At 42.9% G+C, this 22005-nt stretch overlaps 1 protein-coding gene across 4 annotated transcripts in view; it reads left to right on the top strand.

Moving 5' to 3' along the window:
• Positions 1-2042: 2042 nt before the first annotated feature.
• Positions 2043-22005, top strand: part of RAB31 (RAB31, member RAS oncogene family) — a 110517-nt gene continuing 90554 nt past the window's right edge. For 2 of the 4 annotated variants that reach the window (XM_061595365.1, XM_061595356.1), the window contains exon 1: positions 2166-2380. In XM_061595365.1, the coding sequence (XP_061451349.1) occupies positions 2342-2380 (39 nt within the window). In that variant the 5' untranslated portion in view covers positions 2166-2341. The other 2 variants (XM_061595351.1, XM_061595340.1) reach the window with 2 other exon arrangements.

The raw sequence follows: 22005 nt of genomic DNA, 5'->3' as shown, positions 1-22005 counted from the left end.
GAGTCTGAGCCCCAGGAAGCAGAAAGAAAGTCTTCCAGGAGGAGTTTGGAATTTGGAGGAGGTATTCAAGAGAAGTATAACCTGATCTCTATTCCCTTATCCCCATGTAAGAAAAAATAAAGCACATCTATCATTCTGCTTGATCCCAGGGCAAAGAGGTGCAGGTAATTCTCAGATGTCGTCTGTGCATTGGAATTGTAGTGGATCACAAGTTGAACATGACCCAGCAGTGTGATGCTGCGGCAAAAAAGGCAAATGTGGTTTTGGGCTGCATAAACAGAGCTATAGTTTCCAGGTCGAGGGAAGTAATAGTCCCACTATATTCTGCATTAGTCAGGCCTCATCTGGAATACTGCGTTCAGATCTGGGTGCCTCATTTTAAGAAAGATATAGACAAGTTAGAGCGGGTTTAGAAGAGGGCGACGAGGATGATAGCCGGTATGGAGAACAAGTCTTATGAGGAAAGGTTGAAGGAATTTGGCATGTTCAGTCTGGTGAAGAGAAGGCTGAGGGGTGACATGATTGCACTCTTTAAGTACCTGAAGGGCTGTCACATAGAGGAGGGTACATATTTGTTCTCTGCTGCCCCAGAGGGTAGGACTAGGTCTAATGGTTTTAAGTTGCAGGAGCGTAGATTCAGATTGGACATTAGAAGGAACTTCTTGACAGTAAGGGCACTGGCGTCACTAGCTGGAGTGCGGAGGGGTGCGGACCTCCAGTACGCGCCCTCCCAGGGGCATGGATGAGGTGGCTGGGCTTGCGTGTGCGCGCCTGCGCACGCGCACTCGAGGCCAGCCACCCTGTCTATGCCCCTGGGAGGACGCGTGCCGGAGGGGCACCCAGCCACAGAAGGCCTGGGAATGCTGGTGCGTCTCCCTCGCCCCTCCGACGCTGCTCCCGCTCCCGCTCTCGTGCGCCTGCCCCCCCACCTCCGAGGAGGAGTCGGCGCAGCCTTGCCGGGCAACGGCGCGGGGTGGCTCTGGGTGTCACCCCCCCTCATGGTGACACCTGGGTGCGGGCCGCACCCTCCGCACCCCGGTAGGGACACCCCTGAGTAAGGGCAGTTCGGCAATGGAACCGACTGCCTAGGGAGGTGGTGGGATCCCCTTCGCTGGATGTCTTCAAGCAGAGGGTGGACAGCTATCTGCGGGAGATGCTCTAGCTGTGGATATCCTGCTGTGAGCAGGGGGTTGGACTCGATGGCCTACAAGGCCCCTTCCAACTCTATGATTCTATGATTCTAATTCTTGCATGGGTCCCCCAGCTTTGTATGTACATGGATGGGTCCTTGTTGGGGGCAACAGCAGAGTTCCTAACATCACACTAGGACCAGGCCACATAAATCCATGGGTGGCCCTCCAAAGCAGGGGGGGGAGGCACTCCTTGCTCGGAGTGCTATTTACCCTAGGGCCGGCCCTGCTTCTGAGGACATCTCTTGGGGTAGCCCACTGTATTATATAAATAAGTATTTGTACACATCAAAGAATCTAGCTTTCCTTTGTGTTTATCTGTGCAGAAATTGTCTTCTTAGGGCAGACTACGTATTCCTGGTTATAACCTAGATTCGAACATTTTGTGTGAGTTAATCAGTAGGGTTTGGCAGGTTCTGCTCAATTTAAGTGTCCTAGAGATTATTTTCAGTTTCTTCTGTGAATAAATCCTATATATCCTTAGTTCATAATTACATTTCTGGTTGCAGTTTAGGGGAATAAATGCCTTTGAAAACAATTTAAATACTGTACTTCTGAAGATTTTTTTGGAAAACAACCCATGTTTTAAAAAACGACTGAGTAGAATTTTGATTAAATTATCTCTTGAGTTTGTAAAGTCACTGCCTTTCTTTGTTGAGCTTTTTTGGAATTGAGATTTTAATTCTTTTTTACTTTGAAATGTTACCCACAATTTTGATATTTCCTATCCACTCCCACTTATTTGGAGCACTGTCTCTTCGCGTTCCGTTGGAAAATTGAACAATTACCCAGAAGAATGTGTGAGGAGAAAAATGGGCGGGAACTCCAGATTGCTGTTGTGAGCGGTCGAGTTTGTGTCTTACTGCCTGGAAATGCTCAAGCGGCAGTAGCAGCATCAGAGCACAGACCACGAGTATGGAAACCGCGTCTCCTGAAATATGCTGAAGCGGAGATATTTTGTACGTGTTGGGTTTGGGTGAGGAAAGCTCCAAAAAGACGCGAGGAGGAGCTGGAGCCGGGGCTATGCTCATGTGACCGGTGGTGGCTGAGGGCTGGGTCTGCCCAGAAATAGCCGCAGCTGCTCTCCTCGTTCTGTGGAGCGCGGGAGGCTGGCGCCTCCAAAGGATGCGAAGCCGCTACGCCCCAAGCAGATGATGGCGATACGAGAGCTGAAAGTGTGTCTGCTTGGAGTGAGTAGCGACAAAGAGGCGAGGAGGGAGTTTTGGGGGGCGGCTCTGAATTCTGAGCAGTGTTGGTAGTTAAAAGGAAAAAAAGGCACACGAACTGCAGAGGGAGAACGAGAAGGAAGGATGACTGCCTTGAGGCGCCTTGGAAAGTTTGTGCTTTCTTTGTCTTCCCTTCGGCCCGCACTTGGCCAGATGTGCCTTTGCTGTAGGCTCGTTTGGCTCTGTCTCGATTTGCTTTCTGGGAACTTTAGCAATAAAGCAGTTATGCCAGATAGCGATGTAGACAGATGTTCCCTCCTCTCTCTTCTTGGTTTCTGGAATATCTCTCACATATTTCACCCCCCTTCCTATTACCAGGTGGCAGTGAATTCTAATATCTCATGGAAGATTTCGTTCTCACTAAGATATCAAGTCTGTGTTTGGGTTGTACCCTTTGCCTTGCATGTGGGGTTTCACAGGGTCGAATGCATAAACAATCCTTGCACATAGAAAGCTGGCATGCTACTGAGAAGCCGTCCTACAACCCTTCTCCCCAAGTATAGTTTTCTAGATGGAGAGTTGTAAGGAGAAAAAATCAGTCATGTGACCCCCACATGTAGTGTTTCAGGCATAGATTTACAATCTTAACGAGAATTAGGCTATTATTTCTTTTTTGGGAAAGGTTTTAAAAATGTACTGGTACTTTGCAAATGTAGAAGTGCAGAGGGATTTTCCTTTTCTCTTACCCCGCTTCCATCTTTCTTCCACAATCTAAAATATGTTTTATCCAAACATGGTCTTTTTGTGGTTTATATTTAGCAAGTAACGTTTTGTGCTCAAGAGAGGAAAGATTGCTACATAATTTAACTGATTTTGGCAGTAGTTAGACAGAAATTGCCTGCGTGCAAAACAGTTAAATATCAGGCACAGCTCAGCTAAGGCTGTCTGTGCCTGCCTGTGTATCCCCCCCTTTTTTTATAAGAGTTCATTTCAGAGTTATGACAAGTTCCTCTCTGCTGAAACTTGGGCAAACACAGACCAGTTTCCAGGGAATTGTTTTTGTTCGTTTCTTTTTTGCTTTCAGCGTTCTGGACAAATGTTTGGTGGTTGGAGTGAGACACTTTTGCATTGCCATGGTGATTTAACATTTTCCCTTGTACTGCATACTCCCATTCATTTGGGACAGAACAATAAACCCATTATTGGTTTTAAGAGAATGGTAATGTGTGCATCAAATGAGGAAGAAGAAATCTGATCAATATTTGCCAAAAGGAAGTCAAGAAGATATTGAATCCACTTAGAATGGCTTAGGTACAAACTCGCCAGAGTAGCTTTTTGACAAAACTACTGGGATATAGCCAGAAGGCACATGGGACCAGCACTTTGCTGAAGGTCTGGTCATATCTTATCAGTTCCTGGGTGGGAGAGCACCTGAGAGCCACAAGTATGGCCCTTTGGGTTCCATGATGGAAGAAAGGGGGGTACAAATATAAATAAGTGCCGTACAATACCAGCTACGTAGCTCACGACATAGATTATGTAGGCCAAACCTCTTGGACATAAACTATTGACATTACCTGTACTAAGTTTGTTCACTTGCAGACTTTATATGAGAGAAAGTGCTACTTATTTCCTAGTAAACTTGCATAAGGTTGTACTGTGGATTCATAGTGTTTTGCAGGTCACTCAGGGAAGTTTGTATTTTACTGTGCTATATCTTGCAAATATATTATACTTGATTGTGTTTGAAGATGGTTTTGGTCTAGAATCCTGCTCTTGCTTTAAATAATGAGCATAATTGTATCACCCATGCAGCAGAATGGGTGACAGCTATAGTGCAAAGACGTTTTTTCATCAGAACTTTCCTCACGGTCTTGTTTTTGTTTCTAATTTGCTGTGTACAATTTTATTACACTGCTTTATTTTACTGGAATAATGGAAAATATGTATGTAGCTTAATGAACTCACTGCAGAAGTTTCATTCTGCATAATTTACTTATTTCCCTTTGCTATCTAAGCCAGATGTGTTACAGCATTAGAGAAAAAGAGGTCCTCATATTTGCAACTTTTTTGCCCTTCTTTTGCCATAAACACATAGATTTCACTGCAATATATACAGTGTTTTTATAAGTATTAAACAAAATGATAAAATATCTGTGTTTATCTCAGTTTTAGAGCTAAAAAACTTTAAAAGTGTTTTGTGTGCATTTACAGCTCTGTATTCCCAGGAAAGGTAAAATGCAAAGATACCTGTGTATGCTTCTGTGAATTAAAGTACTAAAAATATAAAGTTGTAAATTATTTGGCTCGAGGTATATGGCAATAAACAGATAAAACTGCTGCCTTTCATTTTTTTCCAAGGTGTTAGCTTGCTCAAACCTGAGTACTTTTCTTCTGGAAAATGCAGTAGGTTTTGTTCTTTCTTAAGCAAGCAAGACATACATCCAATCCTATTAATGTTTACTTAAGTTGCAGTCCCATATCTACTTGGGAGTAAGCCACATTGAATTCAGTGGGTTATATTCAATGTAGTACTAAGCAAATTGTTCCGTTGGGCAATGAGAAATCCTTGTGCTGATGGAACAATCTCCCCTGTCTTCCCAGCACGTGCCCCTAAATCTATTCTGGAGATTCCCCGAACCCTTCAGAGCAGATTTGGGGAGGGTGCAGGGCCTATGCAGGGAAAGGAAGGGGAAATTCCATTGCAATAGTGCTCTCTCTTGCAGTACCTCAACTTTTTAGTTGAATACCATCCAATTGTTTCTCTCTGTAGAGTATACATGTATAGAATTGTGCTGTTATACACACTAAGTTCAATACAACTTAACTCACTTGTAAGTGTACCTAGGATTACACCTTTAGAGTCAGTATTTTGAAAAGGCAGTTGTCTTATGAAATATGTTAATGGTAAAATTAGATTTACAAGAGGCTTTTTAAAAAAGACACTGTGGATATATCGCATGTACCAGGCTTACACAACTCTCCAGCTTGTAAACAAATAGAAACAGGAAAAAAAGAGGACATAAGTTTTGCTACACCAAGCTTAGATTAGTAGTCACTAGGAGAAGGCTTCCTGAACTTAAATGCAATATCCTAGAAACAATCAACTTTGATCATGGTTCGCTCACAACACCTTTCATGAAGACTTAACAGTCAGTTTTTCCAAGAGTGCAATATCCTTCCTGTAGTAGAGCAAGCCAGCCAGTGTTGGAGATGGATTATTAGAACAAGGCAGCTAGTGCTGTAAAACAAGAAGTTATTCACTGTTCAGCCTTCTCTTTTGAGTGCAAAATGTGATCAAAGTTGCATGATATGAGAGAAGCTGCACTTACCATGCTGAAGTCTGCAAGTTGAAGTGTGTTTCTTCTTATACAAACATACCTGTTGAGGGCCTATTTTCATTAAAGAGCTTAAAATATGGTAGGGCCCTGCTTTGCGGCGCTCCGCTTTACAGCATTCCACCGATACAGAGGTTAATTGCAGAAAGGCCCTGCTCCTACGGTGCTTGTTCCAGTTTTATGGCGTTTTTTGGGCGTCGGGTGCCATTTTTGTCAATGTTAGTCAATGCATTCCGCTTTACACCGGATATTGCTTTACAGTGGTGGTCCGGAACGGAACCCGCCATATGAGCGGGGCCCTACTGTAACTAAAATCAATCACAGAGTTGAGCTGTTTTTTGAATGGTAGCATGTTACTGAAAATTAGTAATTTAATTGAATGTGGGTTGTGGAAATGCATGTACACCAAAATCATGGACTATGAGAGGGCTAAGTACACATACATATTTAGGGAAAATAGGGGGACACAATCTGATTGTATTTTGTATTAGGTAGGAGGGCATGTGGATTTAGATGGGGAGAAGAACAAGTGACTACCCAGTACAAGATAAGTCCTAACCAGCGCCATGTCAAAGAGTGTTATTGCCATGTCAAAGGGTATGAAAAACCAGAAATCTCATGTATTAGCATTAAGCATATACAATATATAGTATGATCTAAAGCAGCATTTACTCTTTTTGCAGTCATATAATGTTAATTTTTTCAAGTGTGGGCAATTTCCTTTTGATCTATTTTATACCTTACATGGATGAGGCAATATGGTGAAATAAGAAATGTATTTTTCTTTCTAATTCAATAGTCGTTATACCATGGTAAAGACGGGGTGAGAGCAATGCAAATGACAGGGATCTGGAGGAAGGGGGACTGGTGGAAAGTCCTGCAGAATCCTTCTCCCACTTGGGAGCTGCTGTCCTGGCTGAACACCAGTTCCATCAGGAGCTGCGTGCACGAGCCTGCTGGGAAGTGCCAACTCCCACGAACAGGCCTCCTGGGGAGTAAGTATTCTCTGTAGGCCACCATGAAAACATTTTTACTGCACTGGCCTTTAGACCAGCAGAGATTCTGGGCAGATCAGGACCCAGCGGAGGGCTCAGAATATGAGAAGGATCTCCTGTGATATTCCTTTGTTAATGTATATATGGTAAGTGTTGTTGTTTTAGAAGATACATGGTAAGTGGAGTGAAAGAGGAGGGGGAGTGAATGGGCAGTAGAATGCGAGATGATTGGCTGAGTGTTTAAAATGGCGGAATGTATAAAAGGAAGAGTGAGTGGAATCGGGGGGGGGGAAGAGAAAGAGTGGATTGCTTGGTGGGGTTTGAGAGAGTTGTTTGCCAGGAGAGAGTGGAGAAGGAGGGAGGTGGAGTTCGGATTAGTATTGAGTAAAACCATATGCTTATGTGCCTTAAGAAGAAATCTTGTTAATCTTGTTAGCTTTGTCATCTGTAATAAATACTTAATTTGGTTTACCAAAGGCCTGATCCTTGGCTGGGGTTTCACAGACCAGAAGGGAGGGTAAGGTAATGACCAAGGCTGAAGGGGAACTGTAACAAATGGTGGCAGCGGTGAAGAGAATAACAATACCAGTATTCAGAGTCTCTGGGAATACTAGTATTGGGACGTTACTGGTGGTTGCCTAGCAGGGGGATCTGTTGAGATCTGTGCTAGAGCGGATAGGTAAATCATAAGAGAGTGCGGTCCGGACTGGTGGAGTCCCTGGTGGTGCCTAGAGACAGGCAGTAACCACGAGCAGGTAGGAACCTGACAGGGAGAGCCAGGGAAGGACGCATCACATCTCCCTCCCCACCATGCCCTTGGAACACCCTTTTTGGGGGCTTCTACCAGCCCCCTGTCCGCCAGGCTGGCAGGCTCCTGGTGGCGTTGTGACTCGGGTGCTGTGGAAAGCTGTTGCTGGTGGAGTCCGGGAGTGCCAGGAGCCTGCCAGCGCAGCCAGGGGTCCACGGCATCCAACCTCCCAGACCGGTGGATAGGTGAGTTGGATTGCACCCTAAATCTTCCAGATGTCTGAAACATCCTATGTACACTTAGTTAAAAAAAGTTTTAACATTTATACCCCACTTTGCAGAAATATTTTCCCCTGTTCTACTAATATCAGTAAAACACTTTAATTGGGAATAATCTCTATTGAATTCAGTGGAATTTACTTATGAATAAAATGAATAGGAATGGGCTATATGAAGGACTTCTAACAAAACAGACTCACAGTCGTGTTGAATTGGAGAGAAGCTATATGACTGAAGATGGATATGTGTACATGACAGAAAGGATGGTGTGTAAGTGTGCCTGTTATGCATGGGGGCTAGTTGATGTGCTAGTTAGCATGTTTCTCGATGATGATAATAATGATTTAATATTTATACTCCACTCATCTGCTCCTAGAGCAACTTACAGAAAGACGGAAGGCAATAAGGCACATCATTGGAAGATACAGATTTAAAACAAACTTTTAAAAAAGGCAGCAACCAGTAAAATAATGATAAAGTTAAATGCTATAGGTGGTATCCAACTGAATTATTGCACTAGTGGAGCAACTTCAACAAGTGCAAGGTGATTTCCCCCTCTCCTCCCCGTGCATGCCCTGTGCCATCTCCAGATCTGCTCCGGAGGGTTGGGGGAACCTTGAGAACAGATGTTGGACTTGCTTGGGGACAAGAGACGAAGAATTTTTGACTATGTTCAATACAATCCTAATGTTGCAGTCCTAATCCCACTTGCTGGCAGTAAGCCCCATTAAATTAAATAGAATTTACTTCGGCGTAGACATAGTTAGTATTGTGCTGTATGAGCCTGTTGAAATAAAAACATTTTGTCTAAAAGACAGCAAAGAAGGAAAGTTGGCAAATCTCTGTGGGGACATTGTTCCAAAGCCTTGGGATCACCACTTGGGAAGGCCCTTTCTCTTGTGTTTCCTTGTCTGATAATTACCAGAGTCAAAGACACAGACAGTAGGAATCCAAATAAGAACTTAAAACTGGGGCCGGCTGATATGGGAGCCAGTGGTCCTTGAGCTGGTTAGGTCTAATATTGTTCAGAGTGATTAAGTCTGAAATCAGTTCTTTAAAATTGAGCTGGAAATCAGAAGATAATCAGTGGAGCTGAAACAAGATTGGAGGTATGTACTTCAATTTTGGGGCACCAGACAAAAGTCTGGCTACTGCATTTTGGATCAGTGAAAGCTTTCAAGCTGTTTTAAAGGCAGCTTCATATAGAAAATACTAGGGTATTCCAGACTGGAAATAACCATGGATAACCAATGTGAGGTCCATCATCTTTAAGAGATCACAGTTGGGGCTGATAAAAGGCAGTCCTGGCAGCTGTTGCCATCTGAGCATCCGGAGGAATTTTGAGTTCAGGAGTACCACCAAGCTGCATACCTGTGCCTTCATGGTGAGAGCAGCCTATGTAGAGGAAGCTGTATAATCTTTCTCAGTTCGTCAGAATTCCTGAATAAGGGCTCATCCATACCTCCTTTTAATCTGTAATATAACCCTCTTGTGTGTCCATTAATTCGCAGGTGTTCATATGATGTTCCCTGCCATTCCTGATTTTCTGCTATGTAAATCCACACTTCCCATACCCTGCTATAAACTCAGGGCTGTGGAGTCGGTACGCCAAACCTTCGACTCCGACTCCTCTATTTTTCTACTGTCCAACTCCACCCAAAATTGCTTCCGACTCCACGACTCCCAACTCCGACTCCACAGCCCTGGAAAGTGCAGTAAATGTCTTTTTAAATTGGAAGCTCTCGCAGGAGCATTTTTATCGCTGCCTGAATATGCGCTGATCTTGGCATCACACCATTTGTCTTCATCTGGGTCCTGTGTCATACACTGACACACAAAATGTTTTCCATCTTGAGTTATGGTGAAATGCTCAACTACAGCTGACTTCATGGGAAGCTTCTTTGACATTGTGAATTTATATCTTTAAAAAAATTGTCAATCAAAATTTATTTTGAAGTCGGAGTCGGTACATTTCTACTGACTCCAACTCCACCCAAAATTGCTTCTGACTCCACAGCTCTGTATAAACCAATTATTATTTCTGTTCTGATTATTAACTGCTCTAACCTCTGTAGTGAGAATGTCTTTCCCTGGTTTATTATTATTATTATTATTATTATTATGGGCGGATGACTGGGTTAGATCCCACCCTCTGTCCACACCTCCTCCTCCTTTCTTACAGTTCATTCCTGCTTCCAGTACTGAAGTAGTGTACTTCTTCCTTCTGGCATCTGTGGCTGTTATTGCATTGCTTTTGTTTTTAACTACTATTTTGCGACCAAACGTAAAATCAAAAGGAACTAAACAAAAGAGCTTTCTATTAGTAGTGTGTTTCCTTCAGGAGAAAAAATAAAATTCATACCTTCTGCAGTTGAAGGAATTTCTATTTAAAGTCAAACCTGAGCATGCGCGGTAATTAAAAAAAAATACATTTTTGCACTCTTCCACAAAAGCGCACGAGAAGCAAACTACTGTTATGGACCAATCACAGTAAAGGTGTGGGCTTAGGGGTGTGACAAAATGCAAACGTGAATTAGACCACAAAAAAAAGCCCACCCATATAGATGCTTGAAAATTGGGTTTTAACAAATAAATCTGACCACAAACAGGACATGTATGGGACTTGAGGCCACCAACCGAGTATAGAAAATGTGGATTTTGAGATTAGGTATGGATGGGCCCTAACAGTACTTGCATCTTGATTGGATTAAGTTTTAGCTTGTTTCTTCCATCCACTCCTGAACTGATATCAAACACTGATTTATCACATCCATTGCTTTCTAGGATCAGATGAAGGAAGGGAAAAACAGCTATATGTCATCAACATATTGATAACACAGTTCAAACCTCCACATGACCTCATCCCGTGTTTTTTATAGATGTTGAAAAGCATGGGAGACCGATGGAACCTTGTGGCACCTTAGGCACCTTAAATGCCACACAAAGGTGGAGGTCTACCTTCTGGCTCTCTGGAATGGCAGGAACCACTGAAAAACAGTGCCCTGTACTCCCAACCCTGTCAAGTGGCTCAGAAGAATGCCTTGCCCAATGGAATTGAAATCCTCTGAGAGGTCCAGAAAAATCAGCAAGGTTGCATTGGTCCATGAGAATCAACAAGATCTCTCTCTTCCACTTTCATTTTCTGGCACAGGTCACTCACCAGAGTAACCAAGGTAATTTTGGGTCCAAAACTGGACTGAAAACCAGACTGGAATGGATTTAAATAATCAGTTTTGCTTGGGAAAACACAAAGTCAAGAGTCAACCATCTGCTCACATATCTTGCCTAGGAAGGGAAGATTCAACCCAGGGCAGTGGCTGCTCCTCATTCAAGGGGGCATTGGCCACTTCAAGTACAATAGACCGACACTTGCAGCTTTGATCAACAAAGATTGAGCATACACAAGGGTGTCTCACATCTCCAAGGTGTCTGTCCATGTCTTCAGGGTTAACTAACTTAAAGTTCTCAATGTCAAATTGATGAGATGATACTGATGTAATTACAGCCATCTCTGGCTCTCCTGCCAATTTGAAGTCTTACCTACAAATGTTTTGTATATATGTAGCAGTATGCTACCAGATGTTTAATTCTCCCCTGCAGACCATGCTGTAAGAGGCCTTTCACTGTGAGGAAAAGCTGCCCTGGCTAATGTTGAACAAGAATACTGTTATGTAATTGTGGGCTGAGATAGATGATTTCTATGAGTACCCTTCCAGCCTGTGATCTTGCATCTGAAATTGGAATATGCAAGCAGGAAGTCTGCTGTAGTAGTCGGACTAGTTTCCTTTGTTAAGCTAGCCTGTGAGTTAATGGACTTATTGAATGGTAAATCTGCATATCCAAAGTGATGTGGCCAAGAGAGATTCTGTGGCTATTGGAACTCTTTTCAGGAGAGGGACCCTCTTCCCCCAACCTGAAGCCAAGGAGAGGCTTGTGTTTTTAGTCCAGTCTAGGCAGAAAAGGCTGGGAACTGGAGACATACAGAGAAGCTTGCTTGCTCTCTGTACCCTCAAAGCTATAGGCAATGGGCAGCAAGATCTGATGGACTGTTAATGCTGTGAACCCCTCCATCTTAAGCTCAGGCTGGAATGTGTGTAAATAAAAACCATATTTCCTAAAAGACACCACTGTTTCCACTGGCCTTCTGTCCAAGGAAACCAAATCCTGGGTAAGCGCAGAAACCCCTGGTAGTGTTGCACTGCTCAAAGATTGGGGTGGTGCACAACAATACTTTTTCTTTTTGCCACCATCACTGCCACATAGTAGGCTTTAACATGGCATCTAGGCTTTCAATTGAATTCATTTCAAGTTTTCTTCTCCTTTCATTCTACCCTTTATTTCATCACCCACCAATCTTGCTCCTCAGCAAACCTGGGAACTGGCCTGTAATTTGTCGTGGGAGTTTAGGAGTGATTATGACTACTTTCTTGGAAATTTTCTAAAAAATTACTAGGTTTCCCCCCCATCATTGGAAATCCACTTGGATTTATGAAATTCTGAACTGCATATGTTAAGAGGGCCTCTGTGTGTATTGCCTTGAAATATTGTAAGGCAATAGGATGTGGAATCCTTGACACCACTTCTGAAATCACTTCCTTCAACTCAGGAAGGGAGGCTGGTTGACAGAGGAGGGGGTTCGGTAAAGTAACAAAACCCTTGTCAGAGTTTCATTTAGATTACAATTAGTTGAACTGTATGAATTGCTCCTAAATATAAACCCAAGTGCCCTGGTCCATAGATGAAGAGGTGTGCAGAGAGCTGTCCATAGATGCAGAGCTGTGTGCAAATAATTTGCTGGATCAGGAACCGTATTTATAAACTGAGACCCCATCTAAACTGTACATTTAAAGCAGTATCAGACCACTTTAAACAGTAATGGTTTCCCCCAAAGAATCTTGGAAACTGTACTTTGTTAAGGGCACTGACAGTTGTTAGGAGACCCCTGTTCCTCTTACAGAGCTATAATTCTCAGAGTGATTTAACAGTCATTCTCTTTTCCTAGGGATCTCTGGGATTCATAGCTCAGTGACGGCCTAAATTAACATTTGGAAGCACATCAGAGAGTACATCAGTATGCAGTTGTTTGTCTGCATTGTATTGTTTTCAATGCTTGAATGCATATCTCCTCATTCTGGTGTAATTGTTCTATGCATGGTTGTATACTGTGGTGCTATTGTTCTACTTGGGTTGTGTGAGTACCTGCACTCAAGTGTCTTATACACCTTGCTAATAAGGTTATGCAAATACCACCAATAATAGGTGAGGTTTTACATCTGTTGCAAAAAATAAGCCTAGGTTTTCTTCCTAGCCCAGTTTCTGTCTATCGTAGTTTGCAAGCCATCTGTATCATGTCTATTCACAATATGGTGCCAATAGACTAAAGACAGACAGACAGATATAATACTTGTAATAACAGTGAGAATATGAAGTCTGTGACACATTATATAAACCATTTGTATTCAAATGATTTCTGGAAATGTGTTATATACATCCTTAAGATATAGAAGCTTTAGGTTCATGTTGAAGAACTCTATTTTGCTAGTACCTTAGTGTTCTTGCTTGTTTTAATTTATGTTGGTTTTAGTAGCAATTCGTGCATTTTATACCATGTGCAATTAGCAGGTGAGGCAATAAAAAGGCATCTTGTTAACTTGAATCTTGTGACAGTACTGCACAGTTTACACACCAGATTGCCCAGAATGATTTTGAAGTAATACAGTGCCAAGGGGGTTGAACTACACAGGGATTCTGAAGGTACTACTAAGATTGAGGGTGTTGGACATAGGGTTTATTCCTTGGATTTTCTTGGTGTATCAAGGAAAGTGGGCCAAATCACAGTTCCCCAGAAGAGCTAGAAAATGTCCAAAAACAAGGGGGACCTCTCCTCATTCATGTTCTTTTCTCAGTGGTGTGTCACACCACTTAGACAGCATATGTGAAATCTATTTTGAGAATGCTAGTACCAGAGACATTTTCCGCTTGTCCAAGATATGGAACTTAGCTGTCTGATGGGGTCCATTGCATGATGAATAAAAATGCCGTATTTAACCAGTAACCTGTTTGTTGAAACTTCTGGAAAGTATGGGGATACTTTTTGTGTGGATCCCACCCAGGTGTTACCACATGATGATAAAAAACATTAAATTTCATTGCATTTAAATTTTAAGGAAACGGAATAAGTAGAAGGAAGTGTGGGTGCACAAAGGAAGTCAGGTGGATAGTCCTAATGACTTTGAACATCAAGGTAAAAGTTACTTTACTTAAAGAAAGCACTCTTTGAAGGTGAAGAGTATGTTAATTCGTTCATCTCAATTGTCAGATCAGTATCTCAAACATAAAAGACACTCCAAAATGTGGTGCTTAAATTAAGGAACATGCTTTTTGAAACCAGGATGTTATGAAATAAAGGGATGCCTATAGTACAGTGGGGAGGAGAGCCTGGCTGGGAGTCCAGAGTCTGTGAGTTCAAATCCCCGCTCGTGTCTCCTGGATGTCAAGGGCCAGCTAAAGATCACCCCTACTCTGAGTAGCTCAGGGGTTAAGTGCCCTGCCACCTGTGCAGCCGTGGGCAAGCTGTATAGTCCCAAGGAGCCCAGTTGCCCCCCAGCTGGCAGTTGCGGACAAGGAAAGGGATGGCTCTTTGAGTGGAGGGCTCAGAAATAAAGCACACACATTATAAAATGTCTAAATTATAGAATGTGAAGCTTTTCCCATTATTGTATGTCCATATAAGGAAAGGCTTAAGCTTTTGAATTTCTGCTTGCCCCACAGCTGTTAAAAGCACAAGAACTGTGCTTTTCCCTAATGCTAACCCTAAATGAAGGCTGTGATCCTGTGCTCGCTTACCTGGGAGTAAGCCCCATTTAACATAAAGAGACTTCCTTCTGAATGTGTACCATTGTACTGTAAGGTAACTATTAATTGAATTCTTATCTAGTGCTTGGTCTTTAGCTCCTGCATAGCAGAGGACAAGCCTAAGCCTCTTTGTAAAGTTTTAATGTTTTGCATTTGTCATGGGGGGGGGATTCTTTAAGCTCCACCCTCACTTAGGACCCTAGGGATTCCTATTGCCTGTGGTCCAAACAACTCGCTTGTTAATCATACCTCCAGATTCACTAAAATCATTGAAAGACAAGAGCAGCCAGGCTGGTTCATCTCACAGAAATCACTTACAAGGGTATCTGCACGTTTTGCTTCATAACTTTCTTTCTAGGGGATTAGAGACTTTTTTAAAAAAAATGAAAGCTCAGGGTCTTGGCCCCTTCTGGCTGTTTGCCCTATACATATGTATTCCCTGTACCCACTTCTTAGTGGCCCTGTATGTGTGTAGTGTATATGGTATCAGCCTTGGGTTGCACTCCAGTACATATTTACAAGGGAGAAAGCCCCACTGAACTTAGCTGGATGTATTTCTGTGGAAACTTGCAGAGCTTTGGGAGGCAAGACTATGATTTTGTGCTTATACTGAGGGAGCAAGTAAATGGCTTTTGCCACTTGCAAGTTTGGGCTGAAGAATTACTGTATGCGTTATACCTACATGCTAGGTCATTACTTTGTTTTACTATATAATCTGCAATCGTGATGCCTGTTATAACATCCTTATCCCTACAGTTATATGCAAAAGTTCATTTTCACACTTGCAAAAATGAGTAGCAGCCATAATATTTAGAAATTTATATGTGTATGATTACACAGGGAAAAAGGAAAACAACTTGCCAGAGATAGAACATGTTTTTTAAAAAGTCATAAATTGTTCCAGAGCAATTGTTTTTATTCATCAGCATAACGACAGGATGTTGTTATCATTGGGTGTCCTTGGCTGAACTTAAGTCTTCAATTGTTACTGACTACCAAAGTTAAGAGTTTTCATTTGCAGAAGTTGAAGAGATCTTTATGATACAACTCTGCTTGTGGAATGTATTTGAAATCTTGGACATTATTTTTTACGAGAACATTTGCAACACTTCTATAATTACAGATGACCTAACAAAAGTACAACCTTTAAAAGTTTCTTTTCTTTTTTTAAAAAAAGTTGGGATTTTGAAACTTGGGTGCAGTCAGTCTGCATTGGCAAGTGAGAAGGGATGGAGCATGTGCAGTACCTAAACTGCTTTCATATTATCAACTATGGGAGGCGGGGAAGACTTTTCAGTTAGCCTGGCTACCAGCTGAACGAAGAACTACACAGAAGGATGGTCTGTGTTTATTCATCATTGGTATCAAATTAGTAATTTATTTGTAGTCCTGTTTATAGTTTATTCAAGGCAGTTTATAAGGTTACTGAGTGGCATATATGCCTCAAATAAATACATTTGCAGGCCAGGCCAGGCGGGAGTGCATCAGCACTGCCTACAGGAACAGGAAGAACCACTTCCAGAGAAGAAGAGAATTATTGGTCCAAGCCATACTTTGGAATTTCTCTTCATTTCAATAGGTACCACCTTGATAGGATTGCCTGAGTGCGAGGTAACTTCTTGGGGGCAATGAATTTGTAATTCTAAAATTTGCTGTATTCATAGTAATATATGCTTTAGTTATGTTAAAACTGCAAGTTAATTAAATTATACAGATATGATAAAGTATACCATATTTTGAGCATCTGATACTGCTGTAAAATTTTGGACTTTGGAGCAACTTCATGGTCTCTTGTCATCCATTGTAATGGCACATCAGTGTCACAAGACTAAGATAAATCCTAACTCTCACCTCTTTGCTCATCCCCCATGGAAGATCTGTGGGGAGCTAGAGTTCTTACACAATAATGTTCTTAATTTATGAAAGAAACATGAAATAGGAAACGTTTCATAAAAATAAATTCTTATATTTGACTGTTCTGATTCGTGCAGCTGCCTTTCATCATTAATTTTGCCCTCGTGGGGTCTGTCCATGTTTTAGGGAGAACAGAGAGAGGTTTAAACTGATAGATCAGTACTCAGAAAGGCATTCTGGAACAAGTCAGCAACCTCACCTCACTTTTTTGGGCAGGAATAGCACTTTTCATAAGTTAGGCCTTGCTAGGTTACCTTCTGCAAATACCACTTCAGGTGGTAGAAAAAGGATAGAGGAGATAACATAGTGTTGTAGGGATTTTGAGTTTTAAATTGTTTTGAAATAGAAAAATATATATGTTAAGGAGAATGTAAGTTGAGCAGTTAATGTACAAAATTGGCCATTGTGCACATTCATTGGGCCTTTTGTAGATTGTACACATTAACCTTCCATGAAGAGGGAAATGTGCCTGTTTCCCAGTCAATGTACATAATCTCCAACAGGCCTTGAGAAATGTGCATATATTGCCTGAATTTTGTATATTCTTCAGTTGTTATATATAATCTCCAACATACGGGGATAATTTGGGGATTGCACATATCTTGGCTGAATTTTATATATTCTCACCTGCTCCCCCATCAGCTAAGTAGCACAAGTGGGGGGTTGTTGGGAGAGGAAAGTTTTAAGCCTTTCCTCCCACGATTCTGATGGAAATTGCTTCGCCCCCCTCCCCTGCTGTTGTTAAGCTGTAGAAAAAGCTTAATGGCAGCATAGGGTAAATCATCATGGGAATCTCAGGGGAGGGAAGATTTAACCATCTATGGAAGGGTTACCCAGCAGGGAAAAGAGGATTGGGAAAGAAAAATTGTGAAGTACCTCTGATTCTATCATGGTCATTTCTGGTCTCATTCACTGTTGGCAAATTACCTGCTCCCTGCTGTTCACCCTGGTTGACATGAAATGTTCTCAGTTCCACTAATACTTAGAGGGTGGGGGCAAGCCTATACTATTGTAAGTATTATGTTTTTTCATAAATGGATTTAACAATAAATCTATAATCTTTGCCTATTTTTAATTCCCTGTTTTGAAATGGAAGTTTGGGGGGTGTTAGAAATGTTCTCATTTTGACTGAAAGATGAATTCACATTCTCTGACATAGCTTCAGAGATATTGGGTTGCATTCATAGAACCATAGAATAGTAGAATTGGAATGGACTATAAGGCCCCCCTGCTCAATGAAGGAATCATGTTAAAGCATACCCAACAAATGGCTGCCCAGCTGCCTCCTGAATGCCTCCAGTGTTGGAGAGCCCACCACCTCCCTAGGTAATTGGTTCCATTGTGATACTGCTCCTAACAGTAAGGAAGATTTCAGCTGAAAACTAGCTTCCTGTAACTTGAGCCCATTATTCCGTGTCCTGCACTCTGGGATGATCAAGAAGAGATCCTGGCCCTTCTCGGTGTGACAACCTTTCAAGTACTTGAAGAGTACTATCATATCTCCGCTCAGTTTTCTCTTCTCAAATCTAAACATGCCCAGTTCTCATAGGGCTTTGTTTCCATTCCCCTGATAGTTGCTCTCCTCTGAACCTGTTCCAGTTTGTCTGTATCCTTCTTAAAGTGCAGTGTCCAGAGTTGAATGCAGTACTCAAGATGAGGCCTAACCGGTGCCGAATAGAGGGGAACTAGTACAACTAAGTTTTAGCGATTCAACTAAGTCAGAATAGGCCTAATGAAATTAATGAACCTAAGAGCCTAGCTGGGAATCCAAAGTCTGTGAGTTCAAATCCCCGCTCGTGTCTCCTGGGTGTAAAGGGCCAGCTAAAGATCACCCCACAGTGAGTGGCTCACGGGTTACGTGCCCTGCCATTCTGTGCAGCCGTGGGCAAGCTGCATAGTTCCAAGGAGCCCAGTTGCCCCCCAGCTGCCAGTTGCGGACAAGGAAAGGGCTGGCTTGTGCAGTGTGGCAAGCTGAGCAGGCCCTAGCCAGCTGGGGAGGACTAGCCTCAGAGGGAGGCAATGGTAAACCCCCTCTGGATATTGCTTACCATGAAAGCCCTATTCATAGGGTGGCCATAAGTTGGGATCGACTTGAAGGCAGTCCAGTGTCTATTACCTTAGTGGTTCTACTCTGAGTAGAACTAGCACTGAATACTACCCTATGCATATGGTCTGTGTCATTTCTTGGCACAGCAGTCCAAATCCTGGCTGGGAAACACCAGGGCTTAACAGAGTAAATGTAAATTTAATTTTTAGGTCGCCTATCTGGCCGAAGCCACTCTAGGCGACGTACATATTAAATCCCAATAAAATACAATAAATACAGTAAATACAATAAAATATGATATACTCAGCAATAACAAAAATAACAACATATGCAGTACATAACAACAGGCATTCAGCATGTAAATTAGCCCACCCCGGCGGCCCCAAAGGCCTGTCCAAACAGCCAAGTTTTTAAGGCACGGCGGAAAGTATCCAGGGAAGGGGCATGCCGAAGATCGAATGGGAGGGAATTCCAGAGAGTGGGGGCCGCCACTGAAAAAGCCCTCTCTCTAGTCCCCACCAACCTAGCTACTGTTGTTGGTGGGATTGAGAGAAGGCCCTGCGTGGCTGATCTTGTCGGGTGGCATAATTGGTGATGCTGGAGGTGCTCCTTCAGATAAACTGGGCCGAAACCATATAGGGATTTAAAGGTTAACACCAACACCTTGAATTGGGCCCGGAAAACTACTGGAAGCCAGTGTAGATTGAATAATACTGGCATAATATGATCACGGCAACGACTGTTTGTAAGTAAACGAGCCGCCGCATTCTGTACCAGTTGAAGTTTCCAGACCGTTTTCAAGGGTAACCCCACGTAGAGCGCATTGCAGTAGTCTAATCGAGAGGTGACCAGGGCATGTACTACCAGTGGGAGCTGATGAACAGGGAGGTAGGGTTGCAGCCTACGTATGAGGTGTAATTGGTACCAGGCTGCCCGGCTCACTGCCGAAATCTGAGCCTCCATGGACAGCCTGGAATCAAGAACAACCCCAAGGCTGCGGACCTGGTCCTTCAGGGGTAATTGTACCCCATTAAGCCTCAGGTCAACAGGGCCCAACCTTCCTCTGTCTCCCACAAGCAGCACCTCAGTCTTGTCAGGATTTAGCTCCAGCCTGTTCCTTCCCATCCATCCACTCACGGATTCCAGGCACTTGGACATGGTCTCCACAGCCAACTCTGGTGAGGACTTAAACGAGAGATAGAGCTGAGTGTCATCTGCATATTGGTGACACCGCAGCCCAAATCTCCTGATGATGGATCCCAGAGGCTTCACGTAGATGTTAAATAGCATGGGAGAGAGGATAGAACCCTGTGGCACTCCACAAGTGAGAGACCAAGGGTCTGAAACCTCATCGCCCAATGCTACCTGTTGATGCCTGTCAGAGAGAAAGGAACGGAACCACTGTAGAACAGTGCCTCCTATTCCCATTCCTTCCAGGCGATCCAACAGGATACTGTGGTCGACGGTATCAAAAGCCGCTGAAAGATCCAGGAGGACAAGAAAGGTGAATTCTCCCCTATCTAGTGCCCTCATATCATCCACCAGAGCGACCATGGCTGTTTCAGTTCCATGTCCAGTCCTGAAACCCGATTGGTATGGATCCAGATAATCCGTTTCATCCAAGTGTGCTGACAATTGGTTAGCCACCACTCGCTCAATGATCTTGCCCAGAAATGGCAAATTCGAAACTGGGCGAAAGTTGTTCAAAATTTGGGGATCCAAGGAGGACTTCTTTAAGATAGGCTTTATAATTGCCTCCTTGAGGGCCAGTGGCATTACACCCTCCGCTAAGGATGTGTTTACTACCGCCCTAATCCCTTCGCTCAGTTTCTTCTTGCAATTCACAAGGAGCCATGATGGGCAAGGATCAATCAGACAGGTGGTAGGCTTCACAGATGAAAGCACCTTGTCCACTTCCTCAGAAGGGAGAGGCCGAAACCGATCCCACTGTACCGGATTGCAAATGGTCAACTCTGGTTCATTCACTGCATCCACGGCGTACAGAATCGAGCTGCATCTGCAGCCCTGCTCCTCATGCCAGCGACAGCAATAGGTGGGGGGGAAAGGATTGCTTCAGGGGTGGGGCTGAGCTAGCCTCACTGCCATCACATGATGGTATAGTCTTGATTTGGGCTTGAGACTGGAACAGGGAGTTGACCTCCCCTCCCCCCCTTTCTGAATTGGCTGATGTGTGTAGGTGGGCTGCAGATGTGGGCAAGGCCCTGCTGCTGTGATCAATAATGATATACCTTGGTCAGAGTTGGGACTATGCATATGTGCTGTGTTCCTGACCTGCCAACATCCAGTATAAGGCCTGTTGGAGATAATATATATTAACCAGAAATGTGCACAATTACTTCTTCGTGGAAGGTTAATGTGAACATTCTCCATGAGGTATAGTGAATGTGCACAGTGGCTGGTTATTCACATTAATCATTCAACTTACATTGCCTTTAACATACATAAAATTTAAGACAGGCTCCTTCTGGAAGGAAGGGCAGGATATAAATGTAATAAAGAATTAATAAATTAAAATAATGAAGTGTGCTAATGAATAGCTTCAGCCAGATGGAGACACACATAGTGTGTTTAGCTCCAAATGTAGGGCTCTATGTGTGTGGAGTATCATGCATGGGTGTGGGGAGAGGAGGCGTCTTTGTTGAAGTGATACTGGCTTTGGGGGAGGATTTGTTAGAAACCCACATACATTGTAGGAGCAAAGAGTTGGAAATTGCTGCTGGAATTCATTCTCATATACATGCTGTCCCTAAAGACATACTCTTATTTTCCAGAGTCAGACATTAAGACATGGTTAGTACATAGGATAGTTTTGGACTTTTGCCTACAGCTGATAATATCTTAAGAATCGAGGCTTGCTTTTCATAAGTATACTTTGCCAGCTGTTCTTGCTCTCATTAACTACACTTAGCTGATTAATGACTACACAAGCTGTGGAACGATCCCACCACCCTCAAGTCCTAGTACAGAGCTGTGGTAAGTGTGAAAAGGATTCATCATTTAGTACAACCCCCCCTCCCCAAGTTGTGAATAGAATTGGTCTGGGTTTTCTTTCCAATGAGCCACGTTGGAATGGTCCTTGAATTTTAAAAAAATCCAAAAACTGTCGCCAGAATCTGTGTAACACTCCCAAAAGTATTATACAACTTGTATTAATTGACAGCCAAGGTTCAAATGCTCTACAAACAGCATAGCAGAACTTTGAAATGTGGTTTTAGAAACATGACTGCACCAGTAAGACATGGAAAAAGTTGCAAAGCTATCACTGTCTGGTCAGATGGGAAATGAAGACTATTTTGAAAACAGCAGTAAGGGGAAAGATGTCCTTATGAGTTTCAGGAAAGAGTTCCCCCTAGGCATTTTCCTCTACTATAGAAGTCGCTTCCTAGCATTTTAGGCTGTTCACTTCTTTACAAATAATCTGACTGAACAGATTTCTTGTAAATCGCTTACAGT

The sequence above is a fragment of the Rhineura floridana genome, chromosome 1 (genome assembly GCF_030035675.1).
Source record: "Rhineura floridana isolate rRhiFlo1 chromosome 1, rRhiFlo1.hap2, whole genome shotgun sequence".
Lineage (NCBI taxonomy): Eukaryota > Metazoa > Chordata > Lepidosauria > Squamata > Rhineuridae > Rhineura > Rhineura floridana.
Note: the sequence above shows the minus strand (reverse complement) of the source record. Positions and strands in the feature narration are given on the sequence as shown.